General features: G+C 34.5%; 3 protein-coding genes across 17 annotated transcripts in view; 1 reads left to right on the top strand and 2 right to left on the bottom strand.

The window, feature by feature from the left end:
- Positions 1 to 25,456, top strand: part of LOC126917899 (calcitonin receptor-like) — a 165,515-nt gene that overhangs the window by 51,500 nt on the left and 88,559 nt on the right. For all 12 annotated transcript variants that reach the window (XM_050725327.1, XM_050725324.1, XM_050725325.1 and 9 more), the window contains one exon: positions 1,970 to 2,087. In XM_050725327.1, the coding sequence (XP_050581284.1) occupies positions 1,970 to 2,087 (118 nt within the window). The remainder of the gene's footprint in view (positions 1 to 1,969; positions 2,088 to 25,456) is intronic.
- LOC126917897 (UDP-glucosyltransferase 2-like) lies at positions 2,801 to 15,279 on the bottom strand. Of its 3 annotated transcripts, XM_050725317.1 has the most exons (6): positions 11,202 to 11,391; positions 9,604 to 10,130; positions 7,431 to 7,847; positions 5,676 to 5,907; positions 4,859 to 5,087; positions 2,801 to 3,283 (listed from the first exon to the last, which is right to left on the bottom strand). In XM_050725317.1, exons 2-6 carry the CDS (start codon positions 9,997 to 9,999, stop codon positions 2,992 to 2,994), a joined length of 1,566 nt encoding a protein of 521 aa, XP_050581274.1. In that variant the 5' UTR covers positions 10,000 to 10,130; positions 11,202 to 11,391; the 3' UTR covers positions 2,801 to 2,991. The 3 variants fall into 3 exon arrangements, with proteins under 3 accessions (XP_050581274.1, XP_050581275.1, XP_050581272.1); XM_050725318.1 differs by lacking the exons at positions 9,604 to 10,130; positions 11,202 to 11,391 and adding an exon at positions 14,869 to 15,279; XM_050725315.1 differs by lacking the exon at positions 11,202 to 11,391 and having other exon boundaries at positions 9,604 to 10,519.
- Positions 17,554 to 25,456, bottom strand: part of LOC126917898 (UDP-glucosyltransferase 2-like) — a 70,322-nt gene continuing 62,419 nt past the window's right edge. The window contains exons 2-5 of one of the 2 annotated variants that reach the window (XM_050725320.1): positions 22,544 to 22,963; positions 21,317 to 21,548; positions 20,110 to 20,335; positions 17,554 to 19,740 (exon numbers count right to left, since the gene is read on the bottom strand). In XM_050725320.1, the coding sequence (XP_050581277.1) occupies positions 19,455 to 19,740; positions 20,110 to 20,335; positions 21,317 to 21,548; positions 22,544 to 22,963 (1,164 nt within the window). In that variant the 3' untranslated portion in view covers positions 17,554 to 19,454. The remainder of the gene's footprint in view (positions 19,741 to 20,109; positions 20,336 to 21,316; positions 21,549 to 22,543; positions 22,964 to 25,456) is intronic. The other variant, XM_050725319.1, reaches the window with a different exon arrangement.

Below are 25,456 nucleotides of genomic sequence, written 5' to 3'. Positions count from 1 at the left end.
TTCGATAGACTCGAGGAATGTGTAATCACTGCGCTCGGCTATAAAATTATTGATTTTACTTCGCTTCTCGTTTTAATATGCCAGCCAAAATTGTATTCGATAAACGTTACATCGTTCGACAATTTATTTCGTTTTCTCTCCTTCAGAAATATTATTCTCCGATAATTGCAAGTAATTTTAATCAACGAACGAATACGCCTTTCAGAAATTTCAACGTTAAAACATTAAATATCCGTCTCTATTAAAATAATATTAGGTTTTAGTTAATTAAATAATAACGAGCAGGATACGCATCCACGTAGACTGGTTCGCGATAGATCTATCGGAGAAACGATAAGCAGATGCGATTTCTCTGCGGAATCGAGTCTGGTTGCGCTGCAAAACGTAACTTATTGTTTCCTGTCCTGTCGTCAGAATGAACGCAATAACTCGCTTCGCCAATGAACTTGTTACAGCCATGGTATATCGGCTGAAACGATCTTCATTCAGAAATCGCGAAAGCTTCTACGTTGATTGATATTCTATCTCAATTTCACGTTTGAACTATACGAAATTTAATTATCACCGCCGCATCGATATTGTAAAATATGCCCAGACGTTTATCGGCATATTTAATCGTGGAATGCGAGTGTTGAATATCATCGAATAACAAGTAGGTCGTGATTAGTCGCACAAAATACGTATTATTTTAATTACGTCAGGTTGGGATATGATAATTTCCCGAGAAATTTGCATTTTTTTTTTATCATCGAGAATTTTCATCGCCTTTTTTTATTGTCGACATTGATCGAGCTGCTCGGGAAACGTGCATCGTTAATCTTGGGCAGAAGACACGATCTGCTTGTTCCATCTTGATTAAGAGATTCTCCAGGCTTCCGGTAACAATTTTCTCTTTGATTTATAGCGCGCGAACGATGAATTTTTATGCATTTATGAAAAATGTCAAGGCGTAACAATGCACGGAATGTGCGTGATGTGGAAATACGTGTGTGTAAAATATGCGAAATAAAGTGCTCGTTACGATAGTTGATGGAACGGAAGTTTATTCAAATTTGGTTCTCTTAGTTTCGTATTGAAGTTACGTCTTAACAATTCGCTAATGCGTTAAAATTATTAAACTGGTATAAATAATAACTAGATGAATTTTATTCGAGATAGAAATAAGATGTAACAACGTGTTACTTTTAATCATGAATAAAAAATAATTTATGCGATGGACCTTCCGTGTAAAAATCGTTCTCAAATAATTTTTTCTCTCGAATTAAGGCTTTCAATTAACTTTCAACGTTATACTTTAAAGGATAAACGTAGATTATATTTTACAACGCAATAAGATTTATTCTCAGAACTGTTCTCGATCATCCTCCAATGATAGCTGTGTGTGTTACGCTTGTGCGAGTGAGGAAATTTGTACTTCTGACGCAGTTGACATAACGGAGTTAGAAATTATCTGAGAAATTATCTCGCCAAATGTTTATTTAAACAAACGAAATCAAAGGAGATATTCGTTTGATAGACGGGCAATAAAATAATTTACGGGAAAGTGTATTTGTTTGTCGAAACAACTTCCAAGATAATTGCAAATTAAATAACACGGTACGTTATTTGAAGCATCACTTCTCAAGCATTTCGATCAAATTATATTTACCAATTTGAAATCACGTAAAACTCGATCGCGTTGTAGTTACTTTCACGTGCTTATTTTTTATCTCATTCGCTTTAACCCTTGCACGGTGTAGCGTAAAAGAGAAGTATAATATTGTAAATCTTACATATTATTATACATATGCATATTACGTAATTATTGAAATTTATTGCCCACGAAAAACTGACAGTATTTACGTGTTTTTACGTACGTGTATCCGACGTCAGAAATACAAAAAGCTTGCGAATTATTCGTTGTATCGTGAAAGAATGAAATTCAACGAAGAAGTACACTACGAATCATTAAGAAATTGCTTCGTTGTAGATGCCAGTGAATACGACCGTAGGCACTATCCTTTTGGACGAGGAGCTTCGGCGTATTTTGCAGGAAAGGGAGCTGGAATGTTTGCAGCTGCAGGCCATGAATTCCACGCCACCACCAGGTAGGATTCATTTGGTTACTTGACGATATAGACATTTCATCCTTGAAACATTCGCCTTTGAGAACTCATTAAGTCAAATTGCGGTGCTATCGGATTTTCTGGCGATAAATTAAAAATCACGGGAATAATTCCAATATAAAAACGCAAATTCTTGCACGCGCCGCCCACTGAGAACGCGAATTTCAAGTTGACAAGGTTTATTGAAATTTGTCGCGTGCGGCAACCTAATAAACCCAGGTCAACACTCGAAATGTTATTTTCGTGTTTTCTTTGTTTAAGCGCGGAAAATATTTTTAACTTTATCCGACGTGTTTGCGAGTCTGCGACATCCGAGCCCTATGCGACGTAAAAGGAAAATGAACATTCTAAAACGGCGCATATTTTTAGACGATCGCGAGATTCTCTCGGGTAACGTAAAGGAGTAAATTTGTGAATATTTTCTTAATCGTTCGTACTCGGCCGATTTTCATGATACCGTTGATCAGCGAATCCAGTACATTTTAAAGTGAAACTTTTTGAAACCAAGAATTTTCCTTCGTTTCTTTCTCCTCGGCATTTAAGAAGAATTACAATGAAAAAAATCCGTATCATTTTGAAGGGGAAAATATAAATCAAAGACAATCCAAGTCAACACGTCTAATTATTAATTAATAATATAGTGGAAGTAGAAATAATATAATTATTACGGTAAAATATATACATATATATATATATATATATATACATATTTATATATATTTGAACGATATTTTAATATTTTACAAAAATTACACAGATGTATAACGGAGATAGCTGTTATAGAAGATTTTTTAAGAAAGGCAAATCGAGTTGAATGTACAAAATAGTTACAATATAAACGATGCGTAAAAAGATTCACATACACACATGCACACGTTAAGGCAATTTATTTCTTCTTTTTCGACTCAGAAGTTTGCGTCTTTACACAAGATTTACGTCTAAATATACAGTTCTTCAGTTTTTTAACCAGGAGAACGATGATATAGAGAACAACCAGCATACAGACGACTATGAAACCGTAAACGTCGATCAGATTCTGTTGCCACCAGTTCAGGTGGATAGCCGGTGATTGCAGAGCGAATCTGTTTCTAGCAACGTACTCGACCCAATAGACAGCGGTGTCTATGGCGCTCATGGGTCTGTCTTTGAATATCTTCGATACTGTTTGCATGTTCGATCTGAAAATTCGTAAATCGAAGGTATTAGAACAAATTGACGTAGAGGAACGTGATATTTTTGGCGGAGAACAGCGGCGAAAGAAAGAGGATCGCAAGGTGGATGTTGCTGGAGAAGTTCGCTACGAATGTTGGGAAAAATTTAAAGGAGATATACCCTGTGATCCTAAATTTATTAATTCGTGGTACGAATAGAAGTGAGAAGATTCTACGCTGTATATGGGTGGAAGTAAGACAAAGATGAAGAACGTGGAAATTACTTTGGGGGCTTCGTTTTTATCACATCAATTTCGAAGATTTAATCGCTTAGCATCGATGTAATTTTTGAGAATTTCATTCGCTAAACTGATTAATCGTAAGAACTGTCAATTTCTCTACCCTACATTTCCCAATTTCTCTATATTTTCCAATTTCACTTCCGACTGGCTCGAACGATAAAATTGCGCTAACGAGGGATAATTGTGATAAGGGAAGAAACTGTAAAATTGTAATAGTTGAAGATAATAAGATGAGGAACAATGGGTAAAACGAAATGGCACGGCGGGCCATAAATTGGCAACGATGGGAGGTAATTATTGCAAAGGAAGGAACTACAAAATAGACAGTAAAAAGGGGGTAGTTACGGCAAGAGGAAGAAAGGTAGAAGCAAATGGCGAACTTGAACATAGAACTGCAATAGCGAGGCACAGTTACGGGGAAAAAATTTTTAAGAGTTAGGAGAAGATAATAATAAAAGGCTACAAACCACGAGGAAGTAGACGAAAATGGTATACGCAAAGTAAGGAGACATGTAAGAAAGAGATGGTGTCGCATAGTGAAAACTATGGAAATGGAAAGGATGGAAGGAAAAAGCGAGAAACGTATAGGAAGTTAGATGGTAATAAATAAGAAGCTGAGAAATTAGGATATGTGCGTGTAGTTATGTAAATTTAAAGTTTGAACAGCTGTGAATTTGTGAATCTCGCGTCTTCTAACTTGGGAAGTCTCTGGAACCGGTGTTTGCGTATATGAAGTTTCGAAATTGAGAAAGTTCAGCGTGAAGTTCGGTAACTGCTGGAATCTTCAAAAATAAATTATGCAGTCGTGCAAATAACTGAGAACAAAAGCATTAGATGTGTGTACAAAAATACTGAGATTTGATGAGATGAAATTACAGTAAAATTATTCGATTGATTGAGATTTAAGAAATTCACGATAAAATCGATTAAGGTCGATCAAATGTTATTAGAAGTATAGGATAAATTCAAAAACATAAAAATTAGTCATAAAATTAGTAAGAAGGTTTCAATCTTTTCCTTTGTACACGTTTTACCTTCAGATTTATAGATTCCATATTTTAGTCCATATTGCCCAACGTTAGATATATTAAAATACTTAGCTCTTTATACGATTGAAATTGAAGAAATCCTTATTTAAAAAATCGATTAAAAATAATCAAACGTTATTAGAAATATGCAGAAGAATATGGAAATAAATTTACAACTTTTCTTCGGTACACGGTCATTTTGTGTTTAAACTTGTTAACGTCGTTCTCATTCGTAAACATTCGAAATTATTAATAAAAGCACGCGTACTTACCTATACGTTTCATCGTGCAAGATCGTATCAATCGCATAATAAAGGTTTTCCTCTGTGATATTCTCCACAGAGCCAATGTTCACGGCAATATTTTTACTAGCTGCGTTTCTCATATTCGTGATCTGATCACCGAACAGAGGAATTCCAATCATGGGGATGCCAAAGTAGATCGCTTCTAGCGTACCCATTAGACCTCCGTGCGTTATGAACGCCTTTACATTTTTGTGCTCTGAAATTGAAGAAAACAAGATGTTTTTCTCTTCTCGCCTGATTATCGTATATCGCGTCCTTACGGCAATTTTTCAAAATCAAGAAATATATGCACGATCTTTAAAATGACTGCAAGTAATGGTTTCGGTAGTAATAAAATATAGAGATTTTTTCGATGCTTTTTCGAAAACATCAACTCCTTCGCGATGATACCAAATGTCTATTTTTATATGACAAAATAAAATTAGTCGCGTAACTGTAGCAGAAAATTTTACACTCAAAGTATTTTAATTAAATTTATGATATCATTGAATTTGATCAAAATTTTTATTTCCATGCGATATAATAATCGAGCGTTTTTGGCACGCGAGTCGATGCAATTTTCGTTAATAAGGAAAATGCATAACGCCAATACACGAACATAAAAATCATTCCATGTTATAGACGACATACCTATGTTCATGTATCTTACTATTTCACGCGCGCGTGTATGCGTTAACAAATGTTTATTTAATATTTGCGAGCATATACGTATATATGATCTTTACACTAAAAGAATTAAAAATATACTAAAGGAATAAAAAATTAAATTTATTAAATTACTCACTGAATATAGTCGTTTGAGGGAACCAGGATTGTATCATCACGTTCTTTGGCAATCCAGGTAACAGGTCCTTCTTTTGCGCCACCTTCATGAGCACTCGAACAGGTGCGATTCTCTCGAAAACTTTGTAGAAAGCTTCAAGAAGAGGTTTAGAGAACGTCTCGATCCTCACCATCGATCCAAACGTGAAGAATATGCAACCGTGTGTACTTTCGTCTAGCCATTTCTTCAGCTCCTGTTGGTTCAAGATAAATGTATAAAGATGTACCTTCTTTTGGCGCGGATTGCGAGGAATTTTTCACTTTTCCACAGGCTCATAGAAATATTCGAACATCCGTAGACGTCTTTTATGAATATACTATGCGTGCCATTCGAAACATTTCGATTGTCATTATGAGATCATGGCAGTATGAGACTATTATGATTATATTGGTAGAATTGGTGAAACCAATCTGGAAATACGTATAAAAATTACAGTATATGGTGTTCTATAGTACAATAAGTATATGGTGTTCCACAGAAATCACAAAAGTAGATTTGCACTTCAAATATTCGTTATATTAATAAACTTCGATATTCAGTGTTGCCATACTAATTTGAAGCTTTTTATAAGCTTAAGATTTGGATGTATACGAATTTTTTATTAATTACATGCTTGCAATAAATATCTTGTATTTTCTATATACATTTTCGTATTGGTTTCAAATTTTATCGATATAATCGTGACACTCGTGTTTCGTTACAGTGGCAATGAAATTTCAAGATATCTTTTATACCGTAGAATATGCACATAAAACTTTTCTATGGTAATCGTTTGTCAGTTTGTACATACGAGTCGTCATATTGAAATAATTTGATCTCATTAAGAAAATAAAAATTAATAGCCAATTGGTGACGAATTAAAGAGTAATTAAGCATCGTGAACGAAGAAATAATAATTCTTGTGTAGCGAATTGATTACTAGTTGCGTGCCTACCGGACACGAAGTCTTTTTTAGAACTTCGAATGCATTATGGTAATTACACGTTGCATCATAATCTTGGCCAATCATCTTAATAGTACCCCGAGATTATTACACTTTGGACAAGGTACTTTGTCGTTGTACTTTAATTTCTCTGTTTTTCTCTTCCGTGTCTGGTGAAAAGCTTCGGTCAAATACATTTTACGAGAGATTATAGCTGCAAAGTTTTTAAATTTGTATCTTTAATCTCTTGGATTGTAATCTTCGGTACTCGCTCGATAATGATATTTTAATATCGAGAGCAGTTGACACGATTTTCTATTTTGCCAAATTCCATGTCTCTGGCAAATATATCTACGAGTACATCTTTTTTCAATATAATACATAAAATAATAATTATTCTATGTATAGACACTCCGCCATACTAACCCCAACCACTGGTTAAGTCAAACGTTCGAAATATATTTCGATAAAGATAAAAATCGGTGATAGTAAAATCAGCATGTAAATGTAAATGTAAATGTAAAAATACTTTTTGCATCCCCAAGAATCTACTTTTTTCTACAATATTTTCAATACCTTTACCGCGCTATACGAATATTTGTTAAATCAACTATTCGAAATATTTTCCAAGAAAAATAAATGTTCGCGATGTAGGAAATTCAGGGTGGGATTTCGTTTGCATCACCATCGATCCAATTTTTCTAAAATGTTCCTTCAAAGGCTTTCTACCTTTTCTATTTATAGTTAGAATAAAGAGAAAACATAAAGAGAGAAAGAAGTCATGTTTTACTCACCGGTGTCAACGGATACGAATTTTCATTAATGTGTAATCCACCGACCTCGATGACCCCATTAGTCATCGGCCTGACTCCGTTTATGCTATGATGCGAATTGACCAAGATAGCCGCTATATCTTGATAAAGTTCCGAGATGCCAGCGTCAATATTAAAAAACTTTTTCACATAAACAGCCTGCTGGCCCATATAGTAGTTCATCTGCCATGACATTAGGTTCGTTAGGACGGTATTTTGTAGTCTCTCCCAAAAAGTCATTCGCTGGCTGAACGATGAGAATATGCCAGGCATGAAGGAGGGATTATTCGGATTTCCTGTCGAGGTGCTGAGCCATTCGTGAAAAGCCGAGGTGACTATACCAATCACGGGCTTGTTTAGGTGACGACCGAACGCCAAGTAACATGGTGCAGCGAACAGCTGGAAAAAAATATACGGAATCGCTTCAGTCTTCTAGTTCTGGGATGAACGAGTGTATAAAATCGTTCCAGTTTCTCAATTGTCGGATAATTAGTTGCACAAGTATTTCGACACCTAAACATAAACCTTCGCTTTTAAATATAAACGATATAGTTGAAATGAAATTCTTTAAAATACGTTGATCAACACCGGTCTGATCATCGGTTCTTTATTCTACACTTTTGACTTATCTTTGTACGTAGAATAACCTGCTGTCGACTAATTAGTACTATTCAGTCCTAGTATACGTTCAAGTATGCTTGATAAATTTTCAAACTCGAAAACTAAACTTTAAACGACAAAATTTTATCTCATATTTTGTTTTTATCTTTTCACGAGGAAATCACCTTGTGCACGCTTGTACGTGTTTATTCAGCCACGCTCTCTGTGTGTAAAAAAGAGTTGTTCTGAATGTTGATCTTGACAATATATCTCAACATCATCGAAATCAACGAGGTCGTTCGTTTTGTAAACATTTAGCGTTTCGAGAAACCATATTACACTGTTGGTTTGGAACTGCTTGGATAGTTGCTCGGCTGTGACAAAATGTATTATTCCGTGCGATGAACGTCTGACTCACGAACGATTTACATGGGAGATCGAACGATCGGTCGGTTACTGCGTTTTCGTTGAGGACCGAAGATGAGCCGCTAATGGAAAAACGGCTGGATTGTTTTTGCAACTTGATGGCGTGGAAAATCGTTCGAAGTTACTTTGTGGAAATTTACTTAGCCATATTGAATAGTTTGGGAACGAATCGATGATTCGAATAGGTTTTGCGAAAGTATTTTCCAGTTATTTCACTCGATAGTCTGTCTGTTTTTTACAGGTCAGCCTGTCCTCGTGTATTTTATTTTCAAATTATCGTCTAACTTTAACGATAACTATGATTGAAAGGATGATAATCGACGCGAAAAATTCAGAGAAACGACGATGCTACTGTTAGAAGGTTACTCAATATTAGACGAAAAGAAACAATTTTATTCAGTCGTATACCTGTAAACAGTGACGAAGATTTGTTATCATAACGTGGATGAAGCGATTGTTAATCTCTTATTAAAAAGAAGTGCAGAATTATGATAGAAAAACAGCAGTGTGATAATTGTCTTAGCGTTGTTTCACCAATATTACATTATGACATTTTATAGATAAACGAATATCACTGTAGGAGATAATATGATTGTGTAAGTAAATACGCTATATATATTAGACGTTTAGAAATGCAAGTAACGCTTACACTTGAAGATGCTAAACTTAAATGACGTTATATTACGCGTGAAATTAATTACCATGCTGTTGGCGAAACGACGATTTATAAACACTACGAGGAACTACAATAAGACGTCAGTGTCGGGTGTTTGTTCTTTCAATCGTTTTTACTTATGATACTCTATTACAAAACATTTTAATTGGACTATATACTATGTTGTTATAAATGGGAATACTGCCTACGTTAAACAAGATGATAAGTGAGAACCACTTTGTCGCGTAATAATATTTCCGGCTCGAGTACGCGTTAAGCGAACAGAAATAAGAGAAAAATATAATTAAAAAAAAAAAAAAAAACGCAGGTACAAGAAAAATTAAGAAAAATAACATTTCAATCCCTCGTAGTTTTCACTCAAACCTTCCGCTATAATTTAAGAAATAAAACTATCGATCAGATGAACTATCGTGTTCCAAAAATAAAATATCATCATTATTATCTAAAACACACCTCTGTTATGACAAGGTCGTACCGATCCTTAGACCTCTTTATAATGTTTTGCAATTCCTTATGTGCCAATAATTCGCAAATCGAATCTCCTGCCACTTGTATTAGGTGCTTTACATTCATGCGTCCAAAGCCTGTTACATTTTTACTGTGCATGTTATTTACCACCGCCGGTAAGGTTCCATCTAAAGAAATTTGGTTATAATTCGGCGGTGGATTCTTCAGAGGGAAATGAGTAACGACATCCACTTGATGACCACGTTTCGCAAGGCTCGTCATCAGTCGTTCCGCCATCGTCCAATGACTTTTTCCATTGAGCGGAAACACGCCAAGAATTCGTAGGCCACTGCACCAACCACACGCGAATATCGTCAAAAATATCGGTAGTAAGAGCCTCATCGTGACGACAAAAACAGTTTACACGCTTCTTTCTCCAGATTTTTAATTTTTCTTCCTCGTTCACCACCCAATGACTCGATGAAATTCTTCGAGTATTCTTCGTCCTCCAACCACTGATATCTTTGGATTATCTTTAAATTATTTCGAAATTATGATAACGGGATTCTAAAACACGTTTGATTTAACATCGAACGTTTATTTATTTTATTTTCGTTTGAGACGTAAATATATCGAACTTTGACGACGAAGCACTGTTTCGAGAGAGCGGCACAAGCATTTCTTGCTCTGCGATTCACTCGATGTTGAATGACAGAGCTCGAGCGTCGCTAATACGCACTAATACGCAGTGTAATAATCGTATATACTATGATGAGAGATTACGTATTCGAATAGTGGAATTACGGTTGTTCAATGGCGACAAGATAACACGTGACGTTGCCAGAATGATGAATATAATAGAGGAAGATTTTTTTTAGGTTGCTTCGCGATTAGATAGTGTCTTAACAAACGGATGATGAAACAATCCGAGAATTTTGTTACTCGCTGCGATATGCTTACTCACGTCCGTGTATTTATGTATCTCTATATGTATGTATTGTAAGTTTCCGGCCAGAAGAGTGCAGCTGGTCAGAACAGAGAACAAGTTAATCACTTTATTATACTTATACACGTAAAATAACTACACACGATGATTAAGAATAGGAATAGTTGGTATCTGTGGTCAATTTGCATCGAATGTTTGCGAATGATAAATATTATTGTACGAACGCATGTAAATAAAAAAAAAAAAAGAAAATGTTGCTCTCAGATGTTGATTTTACTTACTATGTATACGTTTAGATCAAGCACGTTTTGATAAGAACTATTGTGAATATATATATCAATATTTATCAAGAATATTCATTAAGATTTATTATTCATTAAGAGCTTCGTTGCGTTATTAACGCGAACAGAGTTCATTTTCGGAGTTTAATGGCCACATGTATATAAATTATTTCTCTGACAATAACAAAACATAATTACGCGTCTTCTTCAACTTTTAACGAGTTACTTCCAGATAAAGTTAACGACTCGAATCGTCACTGAAACTTGAATTCGTATGATTACAATAAAATCACATTCCGTTTTCGATCCTACGATCGCTAACAAATAAATAATACATGATAGAATAATAAATAAATTAATAAAACATCCAAGCTAACCTTCTGCGGTCCAGAATCGTTTATCAAACGAATTTACTCGTTCACAAACACGAGATTTTTGACGTTGTTCGATCACGTTTATCGTTGCTCAAGTAAAACACTACAAATTGTCGCGAAGGAAACACTCTCACAGCTGTATCCGTGAAAGACAGCGGACGAACTGATGTACGAATTTGCTTCGCAAACGACACGAGATCGTGGAATCTATTTATAAAGAAGCGCCAGAAGTGATCAAAAACCAGATGGCTACGATAGTTATGTGGTGTATGAGTTGTCCCTGAAAATTGTTGCTGTTGACTATAGATGTCGCTGATGGGGTACTGCTGTTTTTCCTCCATTTTTGATGCATAGAAAAAAAATCGGAACTCCGGTCGCCGGGATTCGAACCCGGGTTCCGAACGTTCGTAATCTAAGGTGCTAATCACTGCATTTTTTTTTTTTTTATAATGTTTATTGACCAGTAGGTAGTATTACATGTGTGTGTGTTTTTCATAATAAACAATGAATTTCGGTTGTGGTGTGGACCAGGCAAAAGTACCGATACGTGACGGTACGACACAGCCATGCGGTATTTTGTGTGTCGGGATTACATTTTTTTAGGTTTACAATTTGCAACTTAAATTTAAGTCGCTGTAGAGCGGTGCTTATATATGGTATTGTATCGCTAACCACTGCGCTGCCGTTGTCCGGTGGTAATTAGCGTCGAGTGACGGTATTCGTTGTCGAGTGCCGCCTAGTTGTTTTGGATTGAAACATTTTAAAACTCTACATAACGCGAAGCAAGCTTGTAGTTGCATAAGAACGCAATTTCTGTCGGAATTGGACAATTTAAAGAAGTAAGATTTTCCATAGAAGAATTTTCTAAAATCGTTAAAAATATTTTTGGCCACGCTAATATTTGCATTGGTACTTTAATAATACGCTTAGCTTGTACTTTCTGCCATGCCGTGTGTAAGATAACTTAACATGAAACGCGAGATATTGTACAGTATCGCGCAGATGATGTTTGAATTCGGTTGAAAATACGTGTTTATGTAACCATCAAACGTTCGTTCTAGAACAAATGGAATTCAGTAAAAACAATAATCTATCAGAAACCGATTTCTTCGGTGTTTTTAGTTCTCTACGAATATTCTCTACAGAATGTTCGACATATGCGATAGAAACTTTAAACGAAAAAGTTGTGAAATGATTAGACGAAGTAGCTTTGTATTATATAATTATAAATAAAGTATTTCCTTGATCATTGCTTTGCAATTATTTTTCTCAAAGATAGTTTCACAGATAAATCACAAACAATCTAGAGGCGCTAATTGAAGTATCAATCAATAGAAAGAACATTTTTTTCATATTACACAAAAGATTCTATTATTTAGTACGGTTCGTAGTTCTCGATATCGAAAGGTACTTGAAAAAGATTTCTTCACAGATCGTATGCCATGTTTGATAAGATATTTCATAGATCATGCGCCGCTTCAATTCTACCACGTTGATCCGATACACTCTATATATTTATTTTCATATAATTGCCATGTACACGATTCCAGTCGTCTCTCGTTCAAATTATCATGTTTTGTTTGGTTGTGAAAGCATTCCACTTTCACGTTTTATCGCGACGAATCTTTCCTCTTTGTCAAATCTTCCTGTCGTTTCTAACGTTCTTCGTATCGCGTTATCAATGTATGTTGTTTAACATCAGCATAACACAAATACCCCTGAGTTATCGATGTTATTGATAGATCCTACTCTATGTCGTACTATCGACAGGTTGTTATCTCTGCAAGACGTATCTGCCAAGATACAATCTGTCAATTGCAGAGTTTTTTCATTAAAAAATAATTTACGAACATATGAACTATCTGATATTTGTCGCTACAGTTAATTATGTAAATACTTATAAGATAAATAGTTCTTTTTTATCGCTTTGTCGTAATCGAACCTTCGTTAATCTCTTATCAGTGCTGCTTATCTGAGCGATTATTGATTCAAGATATAAATTTACAATAATTAATTAACTGCCAGTGGTCAATTTTAATATGCACTCACGAATGATGGTCAATTTCTATAGAAAATGGTTCGTTTAGAAGAATATACAGGGCTTTTAAAAAACAAGGTAATTAATGGATTTATCGTGTTGACCAAGGAGAGTAAAAAAAAAAAAAAAAGAAAAGGCGTAATCGATATAGATCTCAAGAGCAATCGTTTGGATGTGAAATCAACTTTGATTATTTATTAACGTAAACGTTGGATGTTACATTTAACTCAAATTTTGCGATTTTGCAGTTGTATCGACGTAAACGTGAAACGGCGAATGAAATATTCGCGTTGTCGATTATAGTGGTTCCGATAATGATAATGCATGCTGAATAACGATCAGCTGATTTTGCGATCTAAAACGTGACTAATCAATTTCACGGCCGAATTATAATCGAATTGAGTATGTACCTGGAATCATCAAACTTCATCGGCATTAACACGTTTTCAAACGTTCGCGTGACAATTATGTTAACTAAACATTATACATTGCAAATTAATTCAATTTGGATATATTGGACATGACGCCAATACGTGAAAAGTAAATTTGCGAAGATACATAAATATCCATAAATCGTCATTTTAATAATTTATTAAGTATTTTTCATTTCGATGGCTGGATATTTGTTTCTCAGAAAAATAACGATAGTTCAGAAATCTGGTACGGTACGATAATATTGTCGCTCGTGTATAAAGTTCTGATAAGAGGATAGAGAAAGAATTTCATCGCAGAGGCGAGGGAGAACAAAAATTTCGAAAAAAGTTACGATTATTAATTTATTTAATTCTCCTACGAAATACGAATCGAATTAAATAATTGAAACGATTTGGAATTACGTGTATCGTAATTTGCTTTACGTAAAACTTCCTCATTGTACTCTCGAGTGATGATAAATCAGATTGTCTTTGAAGCTGCTTCCTTTGAATAATGCGACGAATTAAAGTGTATTAAGAATTTCATGATTTCATGAGGAGCTTTTCGTAATCTGTTAATTAAAAGGGACGTAAAGTATGCCGTTGAATGTTTATAGATAAAGAAGCATAAGATTAGAGTATGATAAGCAACATTTTTAATAATGTCATGATCTGTTTAGTTTTATCAATTTTAGCAATGAATGAATATTATTAGCAGAAGATAATACTATTTTGTAAATAAGTTTATACTATTTTAGAAGATAATTGATATTGCAAGGTGTATTTTTCAAGGTGTTAAAATTAATGTCATGTTATACTTTATTCGATACTGTTGTTTATTGCGCTAATCATGAAACGACCGACCATTCATGAACGCTAGAACGGACTAGAATGAGACTAAATTGCACAGAATAAGATAATAATCGAGAACCACTTTTTTGCGACTTACCGCCAATTTACTGTCAATTTTCATGCTGCTATTTCTATCTCGGGTATTGAGAAAGACAAAATAAAAAGTCTCTATTTTCTTACGAATAGCAATTCGATAAAAATAACATAAAAAAAGAAAAGAATAAAATAAATAAAATCTGTATTCCTGCAATTTCGAATAAAATTCGTTTCCTTTCAATTCTTTTCGATATTCGATACAATTCGACAAACATACCGAAAAACGAAAGATCGTGTCTCGAAATAAAATGTTATAATTGTTAGAACATACCTCTGTTATGACGACATCGTAGTAGTCCTTAGGCTTCTTTATAACGTTTTGCAGCTGTTCATGTTCAAATAAGTCGCAAAGATTTTTTCCCACTATTTCCGTAAGGAACTTCGCATTGATGTCTCTTAAGCGCGTTACGTTGATCTCGTGCAAGTTATTTACCGGTGACTGCATTGTTCCTTGCACAGAAAGTTGGTTATAATTCGGCGGTGGATTCTTCAGAGGGAAATGAGTAACGACATCCACTTGATGGCCCCGTTTCGCAAGGTTCGTCATCAGTGCTTCCGCCATAATCCAATGACTTTTTCCATTGAGCGGAAACACGCCGAGAATTCGTAGGTCACTGCACCAACCACATGCGAATATCGCCAAAAGTATCGGTAGTAAGAGTCTCATCGTGACGACAAAAAAAGTTTACACGCTTCTTCCTTTCAGATTTTTAATTTTTCTGCTTCGTTCCCCGCCCAATGACTCGATAAAATTCTTCGAGTATTCTTCGTCCTCCAACCACTGAGATTTTTGGATTATCTTTAAATTATTTCGAATGATAACGGGATTATGATATCGGGATTCTAGAACACGTTTGATTTAACATCGAACGTTTATTTATTTTATTATAAGTTTTTCATTCCAGACGTAAATATATCGAACTTTGACGACGAAGCATTTTTTCGGCAGAGCGGCAGAATCATTTGTTACTCTGCGACTGACTCAATGATGAATGATATTGTACGATATCTATATTGGTATACTGGTATCGTATAGTATATCACTCGTGTGTTGGTCTCTGATCTTATACATGTACATGCAATAGAGTGATGACACTTTCAGTGTTAGTAAGATAATATGTAACTGTTCCAGAATGTTAACAGCTTTCGGAGTTTCACTTAGGACGAGATAAACGACGAAAGATCGCGTATGACTTGATTATTCTTGCACGAATTGCTTATTCACGTTCGTGTATGTATTTTACTCGCGGCAATAAGGGTGATTGTTGTAGTATAACACTATGATTCACAGAGTTATAAAAATATCTATTTCCAACACTTTGTACAATCATACAAATTAGTAACGCCGTTGATTAAGATACAGGTAACGAAGAAAAGGATTATTCGTAGATGTCTTTGATTGACTAACGAGACACTTTGAGAGTCGTCGGAACTCTCGGACCTGTAGGCACTGTGAGAGTTGTAGGAGCTCTCGGATCTGTAGGTACTGTGAGAGGTATAGGGAGTCTGAAGTTAGTTCTAATGTGATTACGGAGGAAAGTTCGGTATGGGTATGCCCTTTGAACGAAGAACGCGGATTCGTTGCTTACATTTTTAGTTAGGAAAGTGAGGGCAATGATCCTCGATGCCGATTGGTTATGACCAATGTTGGGAAGGAAGATAGGGGCAAGAAGCCTACTACCAACGTGGTTCATAGGAGATATTGTTTATAGGAAAAAACCAGGATTTTCCGTTAGGTAAATTTCCGCCTTTTGTGTTAGACCACTACCCGTTTTCTCCGTAATTCTTAAGAGCGTATTCTTAAGAGAGTATTATCGTACCGATGGGTCAAAAGCCGGAATTATTGTTCAGATAACGATATAGGACTTCGATATCGAAATATAATATCGAGCGTATGTTGCGTGTGAATATACTTTAACACAACTAAAGGATAATTATTATGGTCTTATCTATAGACAAATAGATGGACGATTATGTTGAAATCAGCCGTTACGTTCAAGTTTCGTGTCTAGGTTTTCCCTTTACAATTTTCATGTCTCAGTTTCGCGTTTCACGTTGCATGTTCCTAATGATTCCGACAAAACCAACAAATCTGAGAGCTGTCACTTTCGCATACACGATAATGCCACTGTTAATCAACAAAAGGAACAAAGCAATCATCGAAACCCGTACACAAGAATCATTCATCCATTTAGCCATTCATGGACCGAAAATTTATTCATTCTTTCTCTTCATTTTCAGTTTTTTGTTCCGGATATTCGCCATTGTGTTCCAGTCTCATGTATATAGCCTCGATATTCCTGCCCGATGGACCAAGAAAAATTTCCCTTGAAAATAGCACACCGTCATTCGAACGTACCCCGTTTCACGGATCAGCCTTCTCGAGACTTTTTTCCGGTTGATTCGCGAGCAACGACGTTTCCCAAGACCACCGTCATTTCCGAACTATCTGTTTGTCGATCGATGAATTCATATTCGAGAAGGCGATTCACAGCTTCCACGTCGACTTCATCGTGCGGTAGAACCTCAATTCAAATGTGATTTGTGGCTTCACGCGCTGGGATTTACGGCAATAACTAACTGCCGTGGATAGTCACTCGACGGTTTTCGAGTTACCCGGCTCACCTTCCAATCGCAATCGTGTTTTGTTTCGTACGAGAGAGCTTCGTTTGATTTTGGTGTATTTATAAGGTTTTCAGTCAGCCGTATAATGCTCGATTATGGAGAAACTCAGGATCTGATAATACCAGAGAATAAAATGATCGAAGTGACCATTATCGGTCTTTCGCTTTTCCAATTAGGTATTTAGTTTCATCGTAACAAATTGCATTGATAATTTTTAATCTTAGAATTAAGTAACCCGATGTAATCCCTTTTAAATCAACCAGGATCAAACGATATCAGTTAAGAACCGGGTATAATTCTAATGGGAAATACTTGTTAATACGAGTTTAGATTTGTTTGATACCATGTATTCGTTCTATAAAATAGTTTTCGTCTTAATCAAATAAGTTATCATCTTATAATACCAACAAACGGTACGGTGATGTAAGGTGTAATAATATTCTGATGATCTTCCATATCTTCGTCGTACAATTCGTTAATAACAATTACTCGTTAATCTACTTTATTATTATTATTATTTTCCGAACATATCGTTGATTGATATTTTATAGCGATTGCCCCGTGACATCTGACAATATAATCATATTCCCATAAACGAGGATATCGATAAGAAAAATTCGTTGTCAAGAACTTCTTCACGTGTGTTGGCGTTATTACGGTTTCTTCGATATCACGTAATAATTTATATCGACAGTCAAATAAACGCTACGACAATCGAGACGAAATAAAAATTTGAAATTTTTGTCTCTTAATTAAAATTACGATAGAGGCTTCTTTTCATTTGCATTTTTTCTGAAAAACTCGAGGATTAGTAAATAAAATGCCTCACTGACGTTAATCGTATATAGCGTATCTCGGTATTTAGTTGACAGTGTGCAAACAGGAAAATTCCAGCGGATAAAAGCGTAGTGACTAGGGACACGTATCATCGATAAAAATATCTATTTTCGAAATTTTCAGGCTGACGTTGCTTTTCCGAGCGTACTCTTTCATAACGTCGAAAATTCTGAGAGGCAAAAATGCGTTTGACACGAACTGTCAGCATCTAGAGGCAAGCGCATTTGCAACGATTAAACACGAAACGATCATTGAACATTTTGTTCCGGTAAATCAACGTATGAACGATATTTCACGAAATTCTTTCCCTCCACGAGTTACAAAGTATTTTTCGATTTCCAAAATATTACACCACGTTCTATATGATTTTGGAACAGAAGAAAATATCGGTTTACATGTGTTCGTTCGTTCTTTGTTTTATGCTCGACGACTTTTACCGTACAATGGTGAGCAACAGAAGAAACATAATAACATAATTTTAAAATGATAATTTACTTACTTAACTGTTATCGTTACTATTAAAAATATCTGATTGTCTCGAAAGATAAAAACTGGAATATGTAAACACGTACGTACGTCCTCTCCTTTATAATTTTTCTCACAGGACTTTTTTTACTTAATTTACGTTACTGTGAGAGTATAACAATAATAGTACTAACAATAAGCTTTCGCCTGTTGCGACCTTAATTCGTCGGATACAGAGACCTTCCTTCTTTCTCACGCAAATGTTCTAATCATCTTTAGATCTATTCACTTAAGCAGCGGTAAACATACATCGTGTACATATTTTTTGTATTTTTCACTATTTATATATATATATCCGATATATATATAAACGTATATATGAGTGGACTGTTTGCGATTCGATATTTTGTCTTGGTCGGTTCGTATGGAATGGATTAATTCACAATTTAATTGCACTTACAAATTTTCCTAAGTAACAATATATCTGCGTTGATACACTTCTATAAAATTAAAAAGAATTTATCTAGTATCGTTAAAACTAGAAGATTATCGTTAAATTCAATTCGCTTAATTAAATTTCCGTTTTGATAAGAATTTGTCTTTTAACAGTGAGACGAGATAAAACGTTAAGTTTAACTAATCGTTGAACCGCCAATGACTATTTACAAAAAATACGATTACAGGGCGTGTTGCTATCTTATCTCTCCGCTAAAACAATCTTCTATGTGCTACATCTATTCGAATTTTCCTTTCGTTTTTCTCTTTTTTTTTTTTGTCAAAAATAACATATATAGTACGAAAAATATTTTTATTGCGTTTCCTTTACTCATTCAATGGGAAAAGGAGCAACGACTTCGTCGAGGAAAAACGAAACAAGATTTCACGTCATTAACGCAATAAAAACAAAAGAAAAGGAAAGGAACGAAGTATTTAAGAAATTTTCTTCTTGCGTAAGTCGTTGGAATTCGAGTTACTAAACGTTAAATTAAACATGAACTGAATCACTGTCATTATAATATAGAGAGCGGCGATAATCGCAATTAGAATAAACGCTCCAACGTCCAATAGTTCCACTTGCCACCATGTCAAGTCCATGGCCGGTGATCTGAGCGCGTTTGCACCGTGTCTGATGATGTATTCGACCCAATAAATCGCGGTGTCCGCCGCACTTAACGGACGATCCATGAATTTTCTTGAAAGCTTCTTCGCCGTGTCCCTGAAATGCGTACAGACACTTGACGAACTTTGTAGATGTACAATTAGACTCGTCACGATATCATGGCTCAAGGTTTTTCTAGCTCGACACGACTCAACATTTTTCTAGCTCGTGACACGCGATAACTTGTGCCAAAAACATAGTACCAAATGACGAAAGATTTTCTTTGATATAGGGATAAAATAGTTCAAAGATAAAATAGTAAGATAAAAAGAGAAAATACTTCTTATAGAAAAAATGCGACTGTGGTCTGTCGAATTGTTTGCCAAATTTAGCGGAACATAGAAGAATTAAAATAGGAGCAACGAATGAACGCGATTAGGTGACTTATATACGCGTTTGGGGAAAAATTAGAAAGAGGAAAAATACCGATATTTTGGATCGTTCAAAATGCTATTCAGGGCGTGATCCATTTTCTCCTCGGTCAGAGTGTCAATTTCTAATCCTACTGCAATATTGAGCCGGACGTAGGCGTTGATATTGATAAATTGATCAGCAAACAACGGTATACCGATCAGAGGGACACCGTATTGAATTGCCTCCTGGGTGCCCATAAGACCACCATGGGTGATGAATGCTTTCACATTCTTGTGTTCTGGAAAAAAGAAAACAAATATCTTGTTAGAACGAAGATTAAAACGATGGTTAAAGGGGAGCTTCGTGATCTTTGCTTGATCTCTCGAAGGTTTATCACTTATGGAATTATGATAATGAAAACTTAAGTGAAATAAACAAAAATACATAGTCAGTCAACTACGTTATTTAATGTTCGGTAGCAGAAATATATAGAAAGATGGAGTATCGAGAGTATGGAGGATCGAATATTATTTAATTATTAGAAATAAGATAGCACCGATTGAGTCGATATATTTCTGTCATTGAAAATTGAATGTTCTGCATTTAAATTGCAGATGATCTTAATCTTTAATCTTGATCTTAATGACTTAATCTTTAAATTTTGAAGGACGCTATTAACTTTCTAATCGATTAAAGCTTTTATAAAAAAAATCTAATTCAATCGTCTATCGTGTTACGCAAATTTTGATCATTTGATGATCATCAATAAATAATGAATAAGCTGGTAGGATGTTATAGCCTTAAGAGAAGGAAACGAGAGGGAAAAGAAGAAATCTTTGACGCGTGTATCTTATTCACATCGTATCAAATACGCTATAAAATAATCTTTTAATTCTATAAAATTCGAATAACGTTGGAATATAAATGTGTTGCATGAAAGATGCGTGTGTGAATTAATCGACGAATAGAATTGAAAATAGAAACCATATTTTGTCTAGTCGCAATGTTGCATCGAGCTGAATATTTAACAATCAATTTTAATATCGAATATATTTATCCGTAATTCTGTTCCTACGTAAAATAATCTTTTAATCCTACAAATATCTTTTGCCGAAATCAAAAATGAACGAATTAAAATTCCTGCACAACTTTAATGGACTTTACCTTAATAGACTTTTATCCTCAACGGGTCTTACCCTTAATGGACCTTACAAATCTTATCTGTCTAAGTACTTTCCTTCTCTCAGTTTCTAACGAACGTTCAGCGATGATTACTTACTGAGAACTTTGACTTGTGGCATCCATGGTAAGACATGAACGTTCTTAGGCAAACCAGGCGGAAGTTCGTCCGGTTTTGCGATTTTCATCAAAACACGGATAGGTGATATTTTACTCATAGAGTTGTAGAAGATGTTAAGGAGATTCAGTGGGAAGGATTCGATCTTCACCATCGAGCCAAACGAGAAATAAACGAATCCGTGTGTGCTCTCGTTCATCCATTTCTCCAGACTCTGAAAATAATTTTCCCATTACAATATCTCGAATGTTGTTACATCTCGTGATGTTTCAAACGAAAATGTTAATTCGTATGAAGCACGATCGATAATTACCGCCGTACAACATCTACGTTGATTGCTATCAAACTTTGCAAACATTGCTGAAAACTACGTTTCGTTGTTTCATTTTACAAAGCGTATAACTATTATCATTGCTATTCTAACATTTTTGCTTACTGTTGCGATTATTTTTAAATATATAGCCGTGCTGCAAAAGATAAACGAATTTTCGAAGTCAAATTACTAAACATTGTCTGTGACAGTTGATTCTAATATTCTAGCTAATAGAAAAATAAAAAAGAAAAACACCAAAAAATGTTAATTTATAATGCATTAATTCAAATAGTATGGAATTATACAGTATACGAAGTGATTACATATTAGATTACTACATTTAAATTTCTAATGATAAAATAAAAATTTAAGTGCAATTAAAATTGTATGACCTCAATAAATCTTAGTTCAAATAGCATAAAATTATACAGTATACGAATTGATTGCATATTAGATATACTGCATTTAAATTTCTAATATGCAATAAAAATTTAAATGCAATTAAAATTGTATGAACCCAATAAATTTTAATTTATATAGTACTTGAATTGAATTGATTGATAGGCGAGTCTCTTTCGAAATTCTTTATGTAATTAAATTTAAGAAAATTTGTTCCTACATTTTCCGATTCTCAAGATATTCTACTAAATATAGCTACGATCTTTCGATCACTATCTTTATCCCTTCGATACGAACGAGTACCGATAGAAGGAAAGATACTATTTGTTAAATATTTTTCTCTGTAATCCAGCGAGTTCTCCTATCAGCCGTGAAAGGATTCGCAACGCAACAGGTAAATGGAAGAAGATTCGTACATCGAATCTATCTATATATCTAAATATCATACGTATTAGCCGGACGTAAAGAGAAAGACAAAAGTAAAGAAATAAAATTACGAGTGGTAATTCGACTCCTTCGTCTCGTACGTGCAATCCTCCGACCTCGATGTACGCTGGAGTAGTGTGCTTGATTCCATTTATCGACATATGCGAGTTACCGAGGATTATAGATATCTTCTTCTCCACTTCTCTGATATCGGGCGCATCAGGGCTAACGTATTTCCTTAGAATATCCGTCTGTTTTGTGGTTTTTGCTTTGAACTGCCATTTCGTGTAAACGGTGTTCACAAAATTGTACATTCTCTGCCAGAAGTTCATATTCTGCGGGTAGGCGATTAGATTGTTCGGCGTAAACGCCAAATTTTCTGGATTCGCTATGCATTCGTAGATCCATGGATAAAGGACAGAGGAGCTCACTCCTATCACTGGCACCTTTAAGATATCACCAAATATCGCGAAACACTGCGCGCCGAATACCTGAAACAGGTCGAACAAACGGCTGGGATTTATTTCCATGGAATTTTTACCATTGAAATTTACAATTTTCCTTTCTTTCGATCTTTTCGGAAGGGTCTGATGGTTAGAAAGAACCGAAGAAAGGTGGAATTACACAGGGTGCTAGTTTGCATGCTCTAAACGAATCTTCATCCAATTGAATCTTTATTCTGATAAAGGTGCTGAAACAAGAGTTTAAGTAAATCATCGCGGGATTATTAGCTTCGCATAAAGGTGTTTAATATCGTTCGTTTAAGTTTTCAATTTAAGGAGAATTTAAAAAGAGATTGGATATTACTCGTAAAAGTAATATCACTTTTAAAAGCAATATCCAGTCTCAACTATTTTATTATATTTTATTCTATTTTATTCTATTCAACTATTTTAGTCTACATTCTTTCGATGATTTTGCTTTTCTGTCTGAAAAGTAACGAGAATTCGCAACATGGAACAATTGGTACAGTTATTAAAAGCAATAGATATCTTATTACAATGTTTCTTATGTAACTATTTACGACATTTCTATGACATTGTGAATTTAGCGCAGCCGTGACTTTCCATCTTTTAATCTTTCCAACATTCCTTATGATTGCTCAACTATCGGGAAGGGAAAAGAATTGCTGCTCAACTGGAAAACAAAATATAGTTTACGTCTGAAAAATTATAATCAGGTTGCGTGACAATAGAAAGACGAAAGAAAACGGAGAACTTCATGGACGATATTTTATCAAGAAATGACTAAGCATCAGGCAGCACTTGTGATAAGTGGCATTTATTGCTACTAAATGATGACAGCTTTAGATAAACGCGGATGAGTGGAAATGACTTTACATAAAGTCACTAGACTGAAGTCTTTGCGTAATAGAAGTTATTTAATCGTATTTTATCTGTTATCGTCTATTTGCTAAAAGTTTCTTTGAAAATATTAAAAAGTGTATCTAAAACGTGTCACAAAAAGTAAGCTATGGCAAATACAGAGTATGCCTGTTATAGCATAAAATTAAGTTGTATTATTTTATAACTTTATTACTGGTAGGGCTGGTCAGAATATAAATTATCGCTATTTCTTCGTGACGAGTATACTCGTCAAAAACAGCTAACTGGTTAACGATAGAAAATAACAACTATTTATGTAAAGATTTCCGATATTCTGAAATATTATTTATAGTGTAAATTCATTTTCGTTGGAATTTTCATACTACCAAAAGTAAATCTGAAATTTATCTGTTCGTCAGATTAGCAGAAAGGAAATTAATTTTTTTTCATTTTAAATAATTTTCTGCAAAGATGAATAAAGTTTCGTGATTTAAAGAATATAAATGTACATTATGTCTGATCGAAATTATTAACAGGAAATGGTAATTTAAAAAGAATTTTTTAAACAGATGTAATTATGCTATTCTGACGTATAAACTAAAATATCTTGAGAATATATTTATACGTATCATAAAATGATTTATCGGTTCTTAATTTAATTTAATTAAGATACTTTAATTAATATACGGTTTAATTAAGGTACTTTAAAATATGTTGTAATTATATCGAATTGTTAAAATATCGCAAGGATAGTCTAACTAATAGACTATTGCCTCGAAGATTTAATGTCTGAAGAATATCGGCGAGCAATAAACTGATGGAAAGAGGTGCGGACGAAGGATATTGCTTTCAGGGAATAATTGTAAGTTGAACGAAGAACGAACAGGTCGGTTAGTAGTGATTTTGATAGCGTTTCTTTATAACGAGATAACGAGCTAAATTGCAGGTCTACTTTGAGCAATAGGTCTTCATCGACTAATTCTACTTCCAATTTACGAACAACACTTTAGACTGGAATATCAAGTAAACACGAGATCTCTTACTCGCCCTATGACTATGTGTAACAAATCCTCTATTTTTATTTATATAAATTAGTAATTAGTAGAATATTTATACGATTCTATCTTTATTTTCTTATTTATTTTTTCTCCTCTTACTCTGCGTTATTTCATTTTATAATTATCGTCAGATTTACCAATCTACTGTTACAATGTAACAATCCTACACATATTATTACTTTTGACAAATGTTTGTTTTAATATAAACATGTAATTTATTTATTTGCCACAGACAGTCAAGTGTGCATTTCATAAACGAACGCGAAATGCGATCAATTTAATTTCCACTGAAATTCTAATACGTAGATTATCTAATAGCTCTTCCTCGTTCGTATATATTCTGAAAATTTTGGGAACAACCATGATTGCTCAATGATTCGTAAATATTAATTGCGATATATATTGCAATTGAAACCGTTACGTTTCGAACTGCCGAGCTCTATCGTATAAATGTATGCGATATATGACGTAAATGACAATTACATAACAATAGATCTTCATACTTCTTTGATGTCCGATTCTAATCTTGTATAATGTTTTAATTATAAATGCGATATGTTCTCCGTATCGTAATCACGAGGCCTTCCTTTTCTCAAAAATA

The sequence above is a fragment of the Bombus affinis genome, chromosome 6 (assembly GCF_024516045.1).
Source record: "Bombus affinis isolate iyBomAffi1 chromosome 6, iyBomAffi1.2, whole genome shotgun sequence".
In the NCBI taxonomy this organism is placed as follows: domain Eukaryota; kingdom Metazoa; phylum Arthropoda; class Insecta; order Hymenoptera; family Apidae; genus Bombus; species Bombus affinis.
This window is presented reverse-complemented; position numbering and strand designations above follow the sequence as displayed.

Excerpts from the sequence above, each read along its gene's own strand:
- LOC126917897 (XM_050725318.1), bottom strand. The coding sequence starts at position 15,264 with ATGAGACTCTTACTACCGATACTTTTGGCGATATTCGCATGTGGTTGG. Across the intron at positions 7,848-14,868 it reads ACGATGTCGTCATAACAGAG|CTGTTCGCTGCACCATGTTA; the intron begins GTATGTTCTAAC and ends ATTTTTTTCCAG. Across the intron at positions 5,908-7,430 it reads ATTCGTATCCGTTGACACCG|GAGCTGAAGAAATGGCTAGA; the intron begins GTGAGTAAAACA and ends TTGAACCAACAG.